This window comes from Scyliorhinus torazame, chromosome 2 (assembly GCF_047496885.1).
Source record: "Scyliorhinus torazame isolate Kashiwa2021f chromosome 2, sScyTor2.1, whole genome shotgun sequence".
NCBI lineage: Eukaryota > Metazoa > Chordata > Chondrichthyes > Carcharhiniformes > Scyliorhinidae > Scyliorhinus > Scyliorhinus torazame.
The window spans coordinates 248,315,325-248,334,667 of record NC_092708.1 but is presented as its reverse complement, the minus strand read 5'-3'; the positions used below and the strand labels follow the sequence as shown (position 1 = coordinate 248,334,667).

Here is a 19,343-nt window from a genome sequence, read left to right as displayed (position 1 = left end):
TCGGCAATATGCGGCAGCAGTGCCAATCACTGCATCACCGGGCCGTCCCCTTTACCCATCTCATAAGGGCAGGGCACTCCCAGGCTCAATCCCTGGCACAAACAATCTGGCACCTGGGCACTTTTCTGTAATTCTAGTGGCAATACCGAATACTGAACTGAAAACAGTTTTGAATGCAATAAACGCTGCACCTAGGGCAAGAAAAAACACAAACCTCTTGGAATCCAATGGTCGCCCATCACTGGAAGCACTGCGTGGCATAGCAGAGTTGCGCTCTTGTGGCTGAGCTCTGCTACCAGGTGAGGATATCACCTTGTTGACAGACTGGCTTTGTGCCTGGGACTGAATGGTACTGTGGGATGGTGGAATTCCCCGCTGCCATTTATTGCTATTTCTGAATGGCAATTTGAACTCATATGGAATCCCTTCGTTGGTCACTTTGTATTCCATTACGGGCATGCGGTACATCTCGGAGCAACCCCTAAAAATAAAAGAAAAATTTCAAAGTTAATCACTGACAGATAATAGCGGTGTTAATCAGCTTAAACAAAAATCATAATTCTATCTCCTGACACAATTGATGATTGGTTATAAACTACTATTGACAAAAAGAATGGTTAGTAAAACTCCCCAACAATTCAGCTGCCTCGGGTCTTCCCACCCATGTTCACTACCCACCCTAGTTCAAAACCAGTGAGTCTTTAAGTTCTCCAGTATGTTAGCCTATCTCACCTCGTTCCTCCTCCCACGAGCCAATTCCACCTGAGCTCCTAACTAGTCTACATTCCTTCTTCAAACAAATCCAACCTACCATGTCATAACCCTTTCCTCACCAATATACTTAAATATGCTGCCACAGGTATATACCCATCTCTTCCGCAACTCTTGGAATTCCTTCAAACAGGTTATCTGCTCTCTCCCATAGCAGTGGAATAGTCAGGTCAAAAATAATATTTTTTGTGATAGTGACCATGATATATCATCCCTCCTCGACTTCTCGGAAACCTTCAACAAGGTTCGTTACATGATCCTCCTCCAACCTTTTCCTCCCAAGTTCCATTAAGTGAGACTGCAGATGCATGCTTCTACTTTTACTGATCTTGTAATCACCAAAGTACCCCGAACAATCACATTCCCCAGGCCGAAGCACATTGTGTTTATTCCGTAGCCTGTTTGAACTGGAGCTCCGGTTCGGTCTTGCACCAGGTTATTTCTGTAATATATTTTTTCATAATTTTTTAGTCTATGACAAACAATTTCAAAATATGGTCCAGTTGGCCGAAATCACAGAAGTTCTCTATGATGGAAATTCTCTCCCAACAGCAAAACCTGGGTTTCATCCGAGTTTCCTGCTGCTGCTGATTGTTGTGGTGTCATAACGAAGATCTGTTGTCATGGTATGCCGCAGCCATCTGACTGCAAAATGTAATTAGTTACTCATAGCAATATTTAAACCCTTTCTTCATCCTTTTCAACATCTTTGAATCTGTTTATGACTCTTTGCATGCAATGTAACCATCCCGATGGCAGAGGTGGACTTTCAATGAAACACAGCGCTGCAGCGTGGAGCCCCGGCCAATGAGGGGGGGGGGGGTAGTATATAGAGAGGTGACTGTTGTGGTGGGAACAGCAGGCAATACAGAAGAACATCAGGCTCTGATTGGTGGACTCCCCTTCAGAGTGGGAAAACAGTTCGTCAGGCGTTGAGTGGCGGTGAAGACTTAGAGAAGCTCAGACACGATCTCCTGCATTGGTGTGAACTTTCATTGAGTAAAGATGGAAAGTAGCTGTGTTTCTATCATTCGATCTGGTGGGCAGCCTGAGGCAAAGGTGAGGTCGCTGACTTAACATCGGGGTGCGAGCCTGCAAAGCCGTCAGCGAGGTGAGGAGACGGCGTTGACCAACAGCCATCAAGAGGAGCAATGGGGCAACTCTCAACTCCCAGGCCAGGGCTGAGGGCAGACGAGCAGCCAACCAAAGAGGACAGACGCCTCAGGCCAGACAGTCAGCAGCAGCAGCCAACCAGGAGCACTGGCTTTTGTTGAGGGTCGAAGCCTCGCTACCCGGGCAAGAGCCAGCATTGTGTCTCGGGGAATTGGCGCTAACGGCCAATGGGAGTGGGCGACTCGAAGAGAGGTCAGCCAGGTGGGGCTGTGAGGGCGAGGGCTGGTCAGCAACCAACAACTTCTTTCTCCTTGTTGTTTTTGTATGTTGAATTTACTGCCTCATTTGGTGTCAAGTCATTTCTCTCTCTGATCGATGTGGGGCCCCCGCAAAGAGGGAGAGTGCACGGCCCCTAAAAGTGTAAGTTCGCCTCTGCCTGAGGGAGTACACACATCCACTGTACCTCATCGGTCATCCAACTATACATAGGTGAAATTTCTAATTGTCTGTTATTTCCAAGCCGTTGAAAATCATTTTTCCTGTACACAAAGAGGCGTAGAGCACATTTATCAAGTCCTGGACATTACAAACAGTGGGTGTCAGTGCTCACTGAAAATTACCCCAAGGATCTCCTGTTATTGTGCCTTTAATCGGGTTGGTCTAACACATTTGCATCCATTGGCCTCATGGTGATAAGATGACATTTTACATACCATAGGCTTTTTTTCAGTCCACTCGTTTATTTTCCACATCATAGTGGAGAGTGAGAACTCTGTAGGGATAGATACACTCCATGCAGACAATCAGTAAACAGTTTAAAAAGTTTCCTGACAAGGACTGAAAAGGTTTAAATGTTGCTAGAAGTGCCAAATTTGCATTTCACGTCTGGCTATATTTGGTTCTTCATCTTGAAGTACAAAATGGATTCTGAACTCAAACTGCACTAATGTAAATTGTAGCAATTCAATCAATCATTAAACACTGCCACGAGGCAGTGAAGTTGTTTTCTTACAGAAAATTCATTCATAAAATAACGGTTTAATCGACATAATTAGCTATGCCATCAATTCATCTGTTATTTGCATCACATTATAATTTAATTGAATGTGTGGGACAGGTGAAAGAGAAACAATTTGATACAAAATCATTCTATCGTGTTGCCACAAAATGCAACACAGGATGCTTCAGCACATTTACAAAAATAGGTTGAAAATGTGTTAGTACACCTCGAAAACAGCTAACATGTACATGGGATGCAACAGCTCAGAGATTCACAATGATCTGTTGCTCAATCTCAGTTGATATTTAGAATCACAACCGGAGATTACCTCAAGCTTTAATTAATTCCTGGTTGCCTAATCCATCAGAGAGCCCATATGTAGAGATTTGCAACTGGTTGAGCATAATTTAAAATCTGTATCTGGTGGGCAACAATTACGGATCCCTGGTGGAGATTTGGATTTGATAAGTTGCATTTGCAATCAGTAGCACAAGCAAATTACAACTGAATAACAAATTTTGAATTCCTGGTAACAGGGAAAACTAGCTGCAAATATTAACTACAATGTAGAAAATTATCAGGAAAAATAATTCCAGATTAATACTGAATGGTCGATACAGTTAAGTGCCACACTGGAACAAAAGTGGGTCCGAGTTGATTAAAAATACACGAGTTGGATGGTGCAGTGTCCAATAACTAAGAGGGCCATAACTTCCTCACATTGGCAATCAGTGGTGTGGGGTCAGGGAGAATCCCATGTGGGTGGGTGGTGGCCTGTGCGGGACCCGGTCTGGATCTTCAAAATAGCTACGCCAATGTTCAAAGTGTCTTTTTTCCTTCCAACTATGAGAAACTATGAGTGTGAAACTGCCACAACTGCACAAAGTTAGTGATTTAAATTACTTTCCAGATGCAGTGGAATTGTACAGATAAGTTAGCCCTTCTGGACAGTCTCTGGGTAAACCCGTGGGGCAGCACGGTAGCACAAGTGGATTACACTGTGGCTTCACAGCGCCAGGGTCCCAGGATCGATTCCCCGCTGGGACGCTGTCTTTGCGGAGTCTGCACGTTCCCCCCGTGTCTGCGTGGGTTTCCTCCGGGTGCTCCGGTTTCTTCCCACAGTCCAAAGACGTGCAGGTTAGGTGGATTGGCCATGATAAATTGCCCTTAGTGACCAAAAAGGTTACATGGAGTTATTGGGTTACGGAGATAGGGTGGAAGTGAGGACTTAAGTGGGTCGGTGCAGACTCGATGGGCCGAATGGCCTCCTTCTGCACTGTATGTTCTATGTAACTGAGAACTTCCGAGGGGGATTACCCAGCCCATTTTTAGGTACAGTCCAAATGCGAAGCTGGGGACCCAGGCAGGCCGACATTTTTAGGTACAGGAGAATAAAGCCGTTTTTCGCGACAAAAATGTGATTAACGGTTAAATTATTTAGCAGTGAACTCAAATCATAGAAAATGCCTCTTTTTCCTATTTGTGAAGCTGACCTCCACAGTTCACCTTTGGTGCTGCAAATTATATCAAAAGAATAATGTATCAAAGAGCAGAGGTCAGTGATGTGTGTATGCAAAATGCATACTTCTGGCTCCCAGGAACCATTACAAATGTAATGAATATTTTCAAAAAAGTCAGAATACGTTCTAATGAAATAAACTGCCCATAAGTGTAGTGCACCCTTTAATTGATTCTCTGTCCTATGTTGTATTAGAGGGTCTGCTTGTAGATTTGAGAGTCCCCTTGAATGATTCAGTACTCTTATCTAGATTTCAAAGTTAACATCAATCTGGTTCCAATTATTAATTTGTCTCCACCATATGCTTACAAATCTAAAACTCCAATTGAGGGTAGAGAGTTTGAGCACATTTCAAACAGAGACATAACCACAGGGCAATTGCAAAGTGCTACAATCAGGTTCATGAGCCTTTTTTCTCATTGCTAGCATTCTCTCTCAAGCAATCCCTCGAGATAGAGGACAACTTGCTTCCACCTGGGTTCCAAGATGGCTAATCAGTCCAATGTGTCTGATGTGTTATGTATTCTGGGATAACACAGGCTGCAACTCAATGCAGCTTTGACCAAAAGATACTCCAGACTTTGAAGTAAGTTCAAAGTGATTTATTGAACCATTAGCACAGTTCGACTCTCCTGTTACTCTTGCTAGAATAACTCAGTCTAACTAACCAGTCTGCTCGAAGCCACGTGGTGGGTATGATGCTTCTGATCTGCCCCTGTCCTACTCTCTGAGTGTCGCCTGTGAAAAAAGACAGATCATGTGAGCCCTGTCCTTTTATATGGGTTGTGTAATGCCCCCTTGTGGTAGTGTCACCTCTGTGTGTCTTGACTGCCCATTGGTCGTGTCCTATTCTATGTGTTCATTAGCTGTATGTCTGCATGTCATGACATCTCCGGTGCTCCCTCTAGTGTTTACTTAGTTGTAGTGCATTTACATTAACGCCTTGTGTATTTACAGTGATGCATATCACCACAGTGCCGACTCTGTTCCATGTGATGCGTATGGCGCTTGGAGGGTCAGGAGCCTCCATGAATGCATAGACAATAAAATTAATCATTGCCTCCAATGTGGGAGTTCAATCTTTGTCCAGCTGAGTGTGTTTGAAGGCCGGGACCTCAAACCACAAATAAGGTCATGGTTTACCAGGCTGCAGCGCTCCCCGCTCTTGTATGCTTCAGAGACTTGGAAATTGTAATAAGTCCATGGAGGCAGAGGTCCCTTCACCATAAGACCACAAGCAGAAATAGGCCACTCGGCCTATCAAGTCTGCTCCGTCATTCAATCATGGCTGATATTTTACTCATCCCCATTCTCCTGCCTTCTCCTGATCCCCTTATTGATCAAAAACCTATTTATCTCTGTCTTAAAGGCACTCAGTGATTTGGCCTCCACAGCCTTCTGCGGCAAAGAGTTCCACAGATTCACCACCCTCTGGCTGAAGAAATTCCTCCTCATCTCTGTTTTAAAGGATCGTCCCTTTAGTCTGAGTTGGTATCCTCTGGTTCTAGTTTTTCCTACAAGTGGAAACATCTTCTCCACATCCACTCTATCCAGGCCACACAGTATCCTGTAAGTTTCAATAAGATCCCCCCTCATCCTTCTAAACTCCAACGAGTACAGACCCTGAGTCCTCAACTATTCTCATACGTCAAGCTCTGAATTCCAGGGATCATTCTTGCGAACCTCCTCTGGACCCTTTCCAAGACCAGCACATCCTTCCTTAGATACGGGGCCCAAAACTGCTCACAATACTCCAAATGGGGCTGACCAGAGCCTTATATAGCCTCAGAAGTACATCCCTGGTCTTGTAATCTAGCCCTCTAGACATGAATGCTAACATTGCAATTGCCTTCCTAACTGCCGACTGAACCTGCACATTAACCTTAAGAGAATCGTGAAAAAGGACTTCCAAGTCCCTTTGTGCTTCTGATTTCCTAAGCATCTTTCCACTTAGAAAATAGTTAATGCCTCCATTTCTCCTTCCAAAGTGCATAACTTCACACTTTTCCACATTGTATTCCATCTGCCACTTGTTTGTCCACTCTCTTAGCCTGTCCAAGTCCTTCTGCAGCCCCCCTGCCTCCTCAATATTACCTGCCCCTCTACAGATCTTTGTATCATCTGTAAACTTAGCAAATGCCTTCAGTTCCTTCCTCCAGATCATTAATGTATATTGTGAAAAGTTGTGGTCCCAGCACCGACCTGAGGTACACCACTAGTCACCGGCTGCCATCCTGAAAAAGACCCCTTTATCCCCACTCTCTGCCTTCTGGCAGTCAGCCATTCCTCTATCCATGCCAGGATCTTACCCTTAACACCATGGGCTCTTAACTTATTTTACAGTCTCCTATGCGGCACCTTGTCAAAAGGTCTTCTGGAAATCTAAAAAAATCATGTCCACTGGTTCTCCTTTGTCTAAATTCCTTGTTACTTCCTCAAAGAACTCGAACAGATTTGTCAGACATGGTCTCCCCTTGACGAAGCTGTGCTGACTCAGTCCTATTTTATCATGCACTTCCAAGTACTCCGCGATCTCATCTTTAATAATGGACTCTAAAATCTTACCAATTCATCTTCAGTAATGGACTCTAAAATCTTACCAATCCACCAGAATCCCTTTTATTAACGAAACCAACAACAGTATGACCATATGCATTCAGCTTGCTGTCTACACTGGTAGCGCCAAGGATCTGACACTCCCTGTTGTATACAAAGAAGAGGCTCCCTGATTGGTCCACTAATCAGGGATTCGTATTCCAATTGGCCAATCTCAAAGGCCTGGTCTAAATCATTACAGAATCCTACAACAGGCACCCCAAAGCACTGATGTACCACCAGTGGTGCCTTCGTAAATCGTTTAAATCAGGTGTTAGTATTAAGGAACAAGAAAGACCAACAGTTACTTTTTTTGAATGAGGCAATCCTCTAAAGCCATATAATCATTCTTTTGAGAGGATAAAGCAGGGGAAATGAGGAAAAGTAGCCTTTTCCCAGCTTTAGTCCTTTAAAATACTGAATAATCCCATGTGGCAATTGCCTCTTTTTATGCCAACCTTTCCTCTCATTTCTTCATCTCCCCTTTGGTGTGATTAGTGTGTGCAATGACTGAATATTTTTGCAAGGTTCCATTTCTATTGCTTCCTTCAACGAACAACTGGAAGAATTATAGGGAGCTATAGGGAGAGATTGGTCAGGCTCGGACTTTTTTCTTTGAAGCGTAGGAGACTGAGGGGTGATCTTATCGAGGTGTATAGGATCATGAGAAGCATGGATAGGGTGAATGCACTCAGTCTTTTTCCCAGGGTTGGGGAATTGAGAACTAGAGGGCATAGGTTTAAGTTAAGAGGGGAAAGAATTAACGGGAACCTAAGGAGCAAATTTTTTTTTCCCCCCACAGAGGGTGGCATGTATGTGGAATGTGCTGCCGGAGGAAGCGGTTGAGGAAGAGACACTGACAACATTTAAAAGGCATTTGGACAGATACATGGATAGGAAAGGTTTAGAGGGACATGGGCCAAATGCAGGCAAATGGGGTTAGCTTAGATGAGCTTTTTGGTTGGCATGGACCAGTTTGGTCCGAAGGGCCTGTCTCCGTGCCCTAGATTCTATGATAATGTTAGAAGGAAAATTGCTACTATTTGGGGGCAATCAGTCCTGATGACCTATCATTATAATACAGAACATTGATCTTCATTTCTTCTAGGCAGGTCCAGAGGAGGTGATGTGTAGAAAACCTTGTTGAAGGGAACAAAGACTGCTGTACTTCTTCTATTAACTTCGTTTAGGGGAAGTGAAAAAGAATGGTAATCCAAAGTAGCACTGTTCAGCAGGACGGAAAACTCATCCTTCAGTGAGCTACAGAACAGTTCATGCATCCTTGGTTGAACTGCAACTCTTGGCTGGCAGCCAACAGAAAGCAGCAGAAGTAGGGGATTATTCCACAAGACTGCCTTGCAAGTATTCTCACAGGCAAAATGATTGAAGGTTAGGTGATAGCGTGAGTGAAGTTCCTGCAAAATGAATCTAGCCTTGAGAGTTCATCAGTTGTATGTGAAAGCAGCAATAGGTAACAGCACCAATTAGCTGTCCTGATTTTGTGTTCGGTGAACTCCCAACCCTGGCCATATAAGAGACAAACAGGTGGCTTTGTACGAAGATGAAAACACCATGGCTAGAATTCTCTGTTTGGGGCACTAAGTGCGCCAGGATTGAATTGTGTGCAATTCGAGTTGCCGTTGTGGGTGCTGTTTGGTAAGCGAGTCAGGGCATGCAAATGGGCCAGTACTCTGCTGGCGCAAATTTAAAGCAATTCCAGGCGTAGCGGGTCTACTACCACTGGGGCCGGAGTTACCGCGAAAGAGCCTGACAGCTGGAACTGTTTTTAAGTGCTGCTCGCTGCAGTCATGAAGATGGCTGACAAGTGATGTGTTATGTACTCTGGGATAACACAGGCTGCAACTCGATGCAGCTTTGACCAAAAGATACTCCAGACTTTGAAATAAGTTCAATGTGATTTATTGAACCATTAGCACAGTTCTCTATGAGGTCGACTCTCCTGCTAATCTTGCTATAGTAACTCAGTCTAACTAACCAGTCTGATCGAAGCCACGTGGTGGGTGTGATGCTTCTGATCTGCCCCTGTCCTTCTCTCTAAGTGTCACCTGTGGAAAGAGACAGAGCATGCGTACCCTGACCTTATATATGGGTTGCCCCCTTGTCGTAGTGTCACCTCTAGGTGTCTTGACTGCCCATTGGTCGTGTCCTATTCTGTGTGTTCATTAGCTGTATGTCTGCATGTCATGACATCTCTGGTGCTCCCTCTAGTGTTTACTTAGTTGTAGTGTATTTACATTAACCCCTTGTGTATTTACAGTGATGCAGATCACCACAACAAGATCCCCCCCCCCCCCACCCCCTTGTCGGGGATCCTAGGTGGACTGACAGCTCGCTGCCAGTGAGGAGCAGGGGGCACCCTCTTTCCCAGGGTGGACCGCAAACTCAAGTCTGCCCTCCTGAACACCATCTGGAAGGTGTCAGCCTTGCCAGGAGCAGAGAGCTCATGGTCCGAAGGGGTGGGGGGTCACTGAAAGGGGCAGAAAACCAGGGAGGGCTTGAAAGGTCAGAGCGCAGGTGTCCTCTGGTTGGGGTAAGCTCCTCTGAACCCCTGATTCCTCTGCAGTGGGGCAGCGCTGCTGAGCAGTTCGAACACTTGGTGGACCGCCTGATTAAGCATGGTCACGCCCATCACCTTGATGAAACCGTTGGCGTATGAGGATGTCCAAAGGGGCGGCCTGGTGGGCTCCCCGATAGCCAGAGGCCTTATGAACATTCAAAGGACACAAGCAGCACTCAGCAGAGGAAACAGCCTGGGGCTTGTGAGTAGCACCAAAGGGATGCGTTTAAAAGATAGACTACAACAATGGCGGTCTAAGCCAGGCCATCCTGATCCTGAGGGGCACACTCTGAAACTATGGATTTGGCAGCAAGCTGCTCCCCACTACTGCCCCCAGCCGAGGCAGCAACTCTCCAGCAAACCCAACGATTTTTGAGGGTTTTTCAATGCTCTTTTAGTCTCCCACTCCACCTCCGCAGCCATGGTGTCAAGGTCAAGCTTGTTAATGCTTACAGTAATTTGTGCCCACAAGATTTCAGCCTTCTGCCTAAGAGGGGCAGAGCCTCCCAGAAGGATGGAGCATGAAGTGTCCAGGCTGCTAATGATATTGAAATCCATGCAAATGACTGTTTTGCATGAAACCGCCAGCGCAAGGCACAAACGTCGATACCATTGTCAGCATGGGACCGGATCCGGCATGGCATCGGAATCTGCACCGGGAGCAAACTTCTATTTTTTGGTTATCTGCTATTCTTCTCCCGATCAAGATTCGTGTTTCCGGCATTGCACAGTGGAGAATCCAGGCCTACGTTAATCTGAGAGAGCTGTTCTATCAAATCTAGGGACAGTGTCACTCTCTACAAATTCAGACTCAAATTATTACTGAGCCACCTTTACATGGGAGGAATTTTAATACAGTCATTGACCAACTTTAAGAGAAGATGCATGTGATTGATTAACACAATTTACCACACATTTTCCCTCATAAATCACATTCTTGCAAGTGGTTTATCTCAGGTTGGTGCAAGTCATGCATTTCCGGTTAGTCAATAGCAGTGAAAACCTCAGGTATAACTTAGGTCACATCGCTCTTTAATGGGCTGAATGTGTATGTTGCTATCAATTAGCTCCCTTCCCAAGCTTTTATCCAATGACCTGCAGCACTTCCACCCAAATACCTTTCTTAATACTTTTTGAAAGTTACCACTGAATCTGCTGCCACCACCCTTTCCAACAGTGCATTCTAGACCATAACTCACTGCAAAAAATAAATTCTCATCTTGTCTTTCTTTATTTTGCCAATGATCCAGAATCTACTAGTGGAAAACAAATTCTCCTTTCTCCATCAAAATAATTTGGAACACCCCTTCCTTTAACCTGCTCTGCTCTAGGGGAAGCAATCCCAGTTTTGTTAATTTTTCCTCTTTAACTCCTCATCCAAGGCACCATTTTAAATATTCAATGTACCCTCATCAAGCCCTTGATATCCTTCAAAATGTGTGGTGCTTAGTTGAGGCCTAACCAGTGATTTATAAAGTTCTAGAATCCAGTCCAGAAGACAGGAAGGAAAATATATATCTACGTTAACCTGGCTATCTTATTTTACCACCCAACAGATAGCAGCAGAAAGATGTCTATTCAGGTATATTGCCTGGTCTTCATCTACACTGTGTACTACTGGAACATTGGAACTCATGTATTGGTGTATACAAGACGAATGTATTTTAGGAAATGACTCTAAATGCGGCCTCAGGTGCGGCATACCTCATCGCGCCACCAAAAAAAAAGTGCCGTTAGATAGCGGGGTCGTTCCTGCCGCTTCTTCGCTAATCTCGCCCAGGACAGATTCCATTTGTTTTTAGTTAGATCGAGCCCTCAGTCTGCTAACCTCTGTAGGAATACACCATTCTGGTTTTTTGACTTGCACAAAACCATAATGTGCCCCAGTCTTGCCCTATACTCCTTTCTTTCACTTTTTAAAAAAAATATTTTTTATTCTCCTCTTTTTTCCCCCCACATTTTCTCCCAAATTTACATCCAACAATAAACAATAATCAGTAATGAATGTAATGCCAATCCCCATATCAATAACAACGATCAACATCTGCCTCCGCGCACGTTTCCAACCCCGGCTGGTCCGACACCCTGAGTATGGCCTCCCGAGGGCCCGGGTCCAGTTTCATGTGCACCACTTTAGAGATTACCCCAGAAACCTCCTTTCAATAATCCTCCAGCTTTGGACAGGACCAAAACATATGAAAGTGTTTTGCGGGGCCCCCCTACGCAACGTTCACACACATCTTCCACCCCCTCAAAGAGTCGGCTCATCCTCGCCCTTGTGAGGTGTGCTCTATACACCACCTTCAGCTGTATCAGCCCCAACCTCACACACGAGTTGGAGACGTTCACCCTCCGGAGCACCTCACACCAGAACCCCCTCCTCCATACCCTCTCCCAACTCTTCCTCCCACTTTGCCTTGATCCCTTCCAGCGGCGTCTTCTCCTCCTCCAAAATAGCCGCATAAATGGCCGATACTACCCCCTTCTCCAGTCCCCCTGTAGTCAGCACCTCCTCCAGCAATGTGGAAGCCGGCTCTACTGGGAAGCTCTGTATTACTCTCGGGCAATGTCTCGAACGTGCATGTATCTAAATATTTCCCCCTGCTCCAGCCCATTCTTCGCTCCCAGCTCCTTCAATCCCACACACCGACCCCCAAGAAACAAGTCTCTTAGTGTCTTAATTCCTTTCTCTTCCCATCTCCGAAAATTTCCATCCTACTTCCTTGGCTCAAATCTATGGTTCCCCCGAATCGGCATTTCCCTTGACCCTGCCCCGAAGTGCTGGCAAAACTGCTTCCAAATTCTCAACAAAGCTATTACTACCGGACTCCCTGAGTATCTTCCCGGGGATGTCGGGAACGGCGCTGTCGCTAGCGCCTTCAAAACGACCCCCGACCCAAACTCTCCTCCATTCCGACCCATTGGGAGTCAACCCCTCTGACCCAGCTCCGTACCTTCTCCACATTCGCCACCCAGTAATAATACATCAAGTTCGGAAGACCCAAACCCCCTGCCTGCCTTCCTCTCTGTAGTAGCACCTAACTCATTCTGGCCACCTTCCCTCCCTATATGAACCAGGTAATCATCTCTTCAATCTCTCTAAAAAATGCCTTTGGCAGGAAAATCAGCAGGCATTAAAAAATAAACTGGAATCGTGGCAGTACATTCATTTCAACTGCCTGCACCCGACCCGCCAGTGACAGAGGGAGACCATCCCCACCTTGACAGATCAGCTTTCACCCCCCCCAGATATTTAAAGCGAGTCCCTGCCCTACGGAATGGCAATCCTCCCAATCGCATCTTTTATCTCCTGCTCCACTATCACCCCCTCTAATGTAGCCCTGTCCCCCTCCCCTAACCTCGGATACTCCAGCCCACCTAGAAATTTGTGCATCTCCCGGCCTCCCCCAGGTGGCTCTGACCTGTACAACCTCTCATAGAATTCCTTAAAGACCTTGTCAATCTGATCTGGAGCTACCACTAACTTCCCTGCCCTGTCCCGCACCTGGACAATTTCCCTTGCCACAGCCTCCCTACAGAGCTGACCCGCCAACATATGCCCCACCTTTGCTCCATGCTTGTAAACTGCCCCACTTGCTCGTCTCAATTGGCGTACCGCCTTCCTGGTAGTCAGTCAGTCAAAACTCGCCTGGAGTTCCTTTCTCTTTTCCAACTGCGCATATCTCTGCATACCTCCTGTCTACCTCTAGCATCTCATCTATTACCCTCGGACGTTCCAACCTCTCCTCTTCGTCTAGCCTAGCCTTGAACGAGATCACCTCACTCCTCGCCACCGCCTTCAAAGCCTCCCAGACAACTGCCTTCGACACCTCACCTGTACAGTTAAAACCTACATATACCTCAATTACTTTATCTATTTTGTCACAGAACCCTCGGTCCCCCAACAGTCCCACATCCAACTTCCATCCTGGCCTCTGTATCATCCCCTTCTCCAGTACCGTATCCACCCAATGCGGAGCATGATCTGACATTGCAATTGCCGAGTACTCCGACCCTTTAACCCCAGCCAGCAGCGCCTTCCCCGCCATGAAAAAGTCAATCCGCGAGTCCACCTTATGGACTGCTGAGAAAAACGAGTACTCCCGCTCCCTCGGGAGCAGAAACCTCCGAGGGTCCACCCCTCCCATTTCCACCATTAGCCCAGCCAGTGCTTTGCCCCACCCCCAGATGGGACCAGCGAGCGCGGCCGTGACCTGTCCAATCTTGGTTCCTGCACCAAGTGCCACTATCAGTTCGTGTGTATCCAAGTCGGGGATGGCCCCACATACCTTCTTCGCGAATCCCACATCATTCCAATTGGGATCATATACACTTACCAGCGCAACTGGCCTCCTCTCCAGTGCCCCTGTCACAATCACATGCCTACCCCCCTGATCTGCAACCACCTTCTCCATCTGGAACCGTACCTTTTTACTGACCATTACCGCTACCCCTCGAGCCCTTCCATCAAATGCAGAAGGAAACACCTGACTAATCCAGCCCTTTTTAAGTCTCGCATGATCCTTCACCCTCAGGTGAGTCTCCTGCAACATTGCTAGATCGGCCTTCAAACTTTTAAGATGCCCTTGATCTCTTGACTGGGTCTCCCAACCTCATGTTCCACTTGACGACCCTAACTGGGGGGGTCTCTCACCCCCCCCCCTTCTTATCCACCACCATCATACCTCCGGGCCCTGCCCCATGAGCCTGACCTGTCCCTTTCCACTATTAACATCGAATCCCCCCCTGCACTTCCCCTTGAAAAAATCTCACCCAGTATCGATTCTCTTTCCCCCCCCCCCCCCCCCCACCTTGCGCGCCTCATAGGCCCATCAAAACCTGCTAACCAGACTCCAATGTCCGCAGTCCTCCTCTTACCTCACCTCCGTTCGCTAGCCGACTTGTTAGCTAGCGCGGGTGGTCTCCCTCACCCCACAAAAGGCATACTGTCCCCTCCCACCCAGTTCCAGAAGAAAAAGAAAAACAAACAACCTAACCCATGCAATTCAATAAAATAACAGAAACCGTTGCAACAAAAAAAAAAAAGGAACATAAATGCCAATCAAACCAAACAAAACTTAAACTCTATAACAATGTGAAGTCTAGTAAGTTACGATACAGGTCAGTGAATAGAAAGTTATCACATTTATACATTTTCCAGCTCCCCAATCACAATCCAGGATCTCTCTTTCAGCTCCGCTCCTCACTTCTGTCCCAAGCCTTCTGCCTTCATGAACTGCCTCAGCCGCCTCTACCGTTTCAAAATAAATACCGTTGGCGTTGTACGTCACTCTCAGCTTTGCCGGGTACACCATACCAAGTCGCAGTCCCTTGCTGTACAGTGCTGCCTTCACTTGGCTGAACGCTGCTCATCTTTTTGCCAACTCCACCGTCAAGTCCTGGAAAATCTGAACTCGAGCACCATCCCACTGCACCTCCCGCTTCTGCTTCGTCCAGTTTAACACCTTCTCCTTCATGTGGTATTTATGGAAGCAGATAATTACTGCTCTCGGTGGCTCATTTACTTGGGGTTTCATCCTTAATGACCAACGAGCTCGGTCCAGTTCATATCAGGAGGGGTCTTCACCCTCCCCATTCAACTCCACCAGCATCTTAGCAATGTACTCAGTTGGCCTTGAGCCCTCTGCCCCTACAGGCAAGCCCACAATTCTCAGATTTTGCCGCCTCGAGCTGTTCCCGAAGTCCTCGAGCTTTGCACGGAATCCTCTGTTGACCTCCACCACCCTCCGCAGTTTGTCTCCCATCGAGGTGAGCTGGCCGCTGTGCTGCATCACGGTCTCCTCCACTACCTTCCTTTCTTTTACTTATCCCTCTTTCAATGTATGAACACAAAAGGGGGGGGGGGGAATGGCAAAATCCCTTCCCACATTTTGTGCACACCCAAAATAAACCAGCCCTCTTATTTCACCTTATCTTGAGTTTGCTGTGAGGCTATTAATAGAGGATTGGATCCCTCTAAACTGAAGGGTTGGGAAAGATAAACCACCACAAAAGGGGAAATCAGAGGGGCAGCACAGTTGCACAATACCACCTCATGGCGCCAAGGATCTGGAATCGATTCCGGCCTGGGACTGGGTCACTGTCTGTGTGGAATTTGCACATTCTTCCTGTGTCTGAAAGGGTCTCACGCTCACAACCCAAAAGCTGTGCATGGTAGGTGAATTGGCCATGCTAAATTGCCCCTTAATTGGAAAGAAAAAATTGGGAAGTAAATTTTTTTTTTTTTTTTTTAAACAAAGGGGGAAATCAAAAGCACCTTCCTATTTACATAGTGAAGAGGAGGAATCAGGGCTCTTTAAATTAATCCTCCTCCTGTCCGGAACACTAGCTTAGCTTCCTTTCTTTTGAGTTCAATGCCTCTATTCACAAAGCCAATGATTCTTTTTTTTTTACCTTCCATGTTGTGTATGTAAACATCCAAGTCTCGGTTTGTGAAGCCCCTTTACAATTGCCCTATTTTGTTTGTATACCAAGGGTAATGTGCATTTCATTAGATTCTAAATCTCTACAAATACATCATTTTATCAGCTAATAATGCACTTGTTGTTTGAACCAGATCATTTTAAAGGCTATTAATGCAACACAAGAATACATAGTGGGTCTTTCCTGAAAGGAGTAAGAGGAAAGTAGAAGGATTTCTATCTACTCAGCTGGAGTAATCCCACTAAAATATTGAACTGATATGAAATATCATAGAATCCCTATAGTGCAGGAGGCCATTTGGCCCATCACGTCTGCACTGACCCTCCAAAAGAAAACCCCACCCAGGCCACCACCCCCTGTAACCCCACCTTATCTACACATCTTTGGACTGCAAATATTAGATTATGCTCAAATCTCATTGTTCCACCATTTCTGAATTACCAAAAAATATTCCTTTGGCATGTTGGTTTTCCTGCTGACAACCTGAAGGTTCAGCCCATCAAGCAGAGGATCTACGGAAGACTGATTTAAGAATTTTCAGATTTACAGACATTACATCACTTTGCAATTTAGAAAGCAATGTAGAAGTTGCCCAGCTGGAGAAGATATTTGATCAGTCAACTTTCACGCATATACAGGTTGTTCTATGGACATGGCTAACCTTCCAGCATTGAATTATTTGGCAAGATTTTCAATGGTTAAGTCATGTCAAAAGGAAGTATAGCGGAAGGTGAATAAATACATGCTGGTCTAATGCCTCTGAAAGTCTGCAAAAATGTACAATGTTGATATCTGAAACACAAATAGTCTGGCCAGAGACCACAAAAGAGTTATGAACTGCAGCAATTTCAAAGAAGCTTGTAAAGATTTCTTATTAAGTCAACTACTACAATTTGGAGTTTAAATAATGTATGAAAAACTGAACCAAGAAATTACCATTGCCAATATCAACAAATAAATGCACAACATGTTCGTATGCTATTTAAAATACATAGGTTAATGTTTACATTAGAATGGTAGACAAGGAGTGCCAATATGAACATTAACCATTCTTTCTCTATTATTGTCAGTAATTACATTAGGGTCTGGAGTTCCTCTTTTGCTTCCTTTATTTAATTTGCTTCCAGAAGCATTAGTTTTAAAATTTAAAGTTGACTTCTTGACTCTAATCCAAGAACATAGATTCACCACCAGTGTTTATTAGTGGCTTCTGATAACTAGATATGTAGTTTTGGTAGCAGAGATCTGAACTTGAATACAGCAGGAGTGAGTACAGGAAACATACCTGCGAGGAGTGCTATCTTCATGGGGTGGAATGATAATCACTTTCACCGTTACAGATGTTCGCAGCAGATCAATCATTTGTTCATGGGTCAGAGTTGCCACAGCAACTTTACAGATCTCCACCAGTCGGCTGCCTTGTCGGAGTCCTGCTTGCCAAGCATAGCCATAGGGTTCAACGTCTGCTACAATGCCTTCATAGTTAACATGGAAACCAAGCTGGCCTAGGCCATTTCTCCTCAATGTCATCTCAACTGTTTCACACCCCTTCGTGATCACCTGAAAAGGATGCAGGTAACATGACATAATTCTGTGGATGCAACTTTTATATAGAATAAAGCATGCAAATAAAAATAGCTACTACAGTCAACACAGCTTGCAGATGTTTTACATAGTTCATGGCAAGTAGCAAAAGAGCAGTTAAGAGTGAGGAGTGAAAGCCCAATTCAACAGATGGGCATTTAAAGAAAAAGGCCGAAGGAGCAGGGTGCAAGGATTTAGGGAGAAAGTTTCTGACCGTGTGGTCAAAGCAGCTGGAAACACTGCCCCTGACAGTGAAGCAAAAGGTCAAAATAAAGGAATGAAAGAATATCTGGAGGTGAAGGTGGTTACTGAAGTAAGGAGGAGCAAGGCCACAGATGGATTTCTAAACAAGGACTTCAAATTTGGTAGAGTGTGAAGCAAGGAGGCAATACAATATTGAACAGCAGTAAGCTCAGTCAACACACTCAAAGTTCACAGGCAACCATTTTAACCATAATGTTATTTGCATGCATCACATTTCTTCTGCAATCTATCTAATATAATTCCTTGGTTCACCTTCAAGCAGGCAACCTGTTATTAAACATTCTAAAAATAATTACAACTGCCCGGATGGAGGTTGTGAAAACCACAATAGCTTTGGCAGCTTCAATCTTGAAGGCAATGCTTTGGATTTAGAGTGTACTGGCCAGACCAAAAAGGATGGCAATTTCTTTTGTCTGTAGCCCCTTCAACATAAGACAAATGTCCCAAAGTCCTCAACAGAGACAGAAACTGGACAAAAATCTTCACTAGGCCAAAGGAGGAAATATTAGGCAGGGTGACTAAAGGATTGGTTAAAGAAAGTTAATATTTAAGTGTTACGACCCCAGCTTGTGTTACTATGGGACAGATAGGTCCCAGAGTGGAACACTGTCTCAGGGAGGCTGTAATTGTTTTGTTAATAGAAGTGGGTGAACAGAGTCGCAGACTACCAATTAACTTTTAGCCAAGGAATAAAATATTTATTAAACATGAAAAGATTGACTTATAATACACTACTCCTTTATTCCACCTGTATCTTCAAAAATGGACACAGATTTTTATGGATAACGGCAGTTACAAAAGATACCATGAACTATAATGTTCTTGCTAAGTACACAGTGCACATAAACAACAGGCCAACTGTAGTCAGACATACCACACTCTGAAACCAAGTGGCAGATGTCACCCAATAGAACTCTCATCAAATTTCCTCAGATGCCTGTCATACTGTGCAGCAACTGGTCTCACTGAAACTCCAGGGGCGTCATTCTCCGACCCCCCGCCGGGTCGGAGAATGGCCGTTGGCCGCCATGAATCCCGCCCCCGCCCAAGTCTCCGGTACCGGAGATTGGGCGGGGGCGGGAATCGGGCCGCGCCAGTTGGCAGGACCCCCCGCTCAATTCTTCGGCCCGGATGGGCCGAAGTCCCGCCCAGAAATTGCCTGTCCCGCCGGCGTAAATCAAAGCTGGTATTTACCGGCGGGACCAGGCGGCGTGGGCGGGCTCCGGGGTCCTGGGGGGGGGGGGGGGCGCGGGGCGATCTGGTCCCGGGGGGCCCCCCACGGTGGCGTGGCCCGCGATCGGGGCCCACCCGATCCGCGGGCAGGCCAGTGCCGTGGGGGCACTCTTTCCCTTCCGCCTCCGCCACAGCCTCCGCCATGGCGGAGGCGGAAGAGACTCTCCCCACTGCGCATGCGCGGGAAACTGTCAGCGGCCACTGACGCTCCCGCGCATGCGCCGCATTTCCGCGCCAGCTGG

General features: G+C 46.0%; 1 protein-coding gene across 8 annotated transcripts in view; it reads right to left on the bottom strand.

The window, feature by feature from the left end:
• sipa1l1 (signal-induced proliferation-associated 1 like 1) overlaps positions 1-19,343 on the bottom strand; it is a 586,476-nt gene that overhangs the window by 163,113 nt on the left and 404,020 nt on the right. For all 8 annotated transcript variants that reach the window (XM_072486108.1, XM_072486095.1, XM_072486090.1 and 5 more), the window contains 2 exons: positions 17,306-17,580; positions 215-481 (listed from right to left, as the gene is read on the bottom strand). In XM_072486108.1, coding sequence (XP_072342209.1) covers positions 215-481; positions 17,306-17,580 — 542 coding nt within the window. The remainder of the gene's footprint in view (positions 1-214; positions 482-17,305; positions 17,581-19,343) is intronic.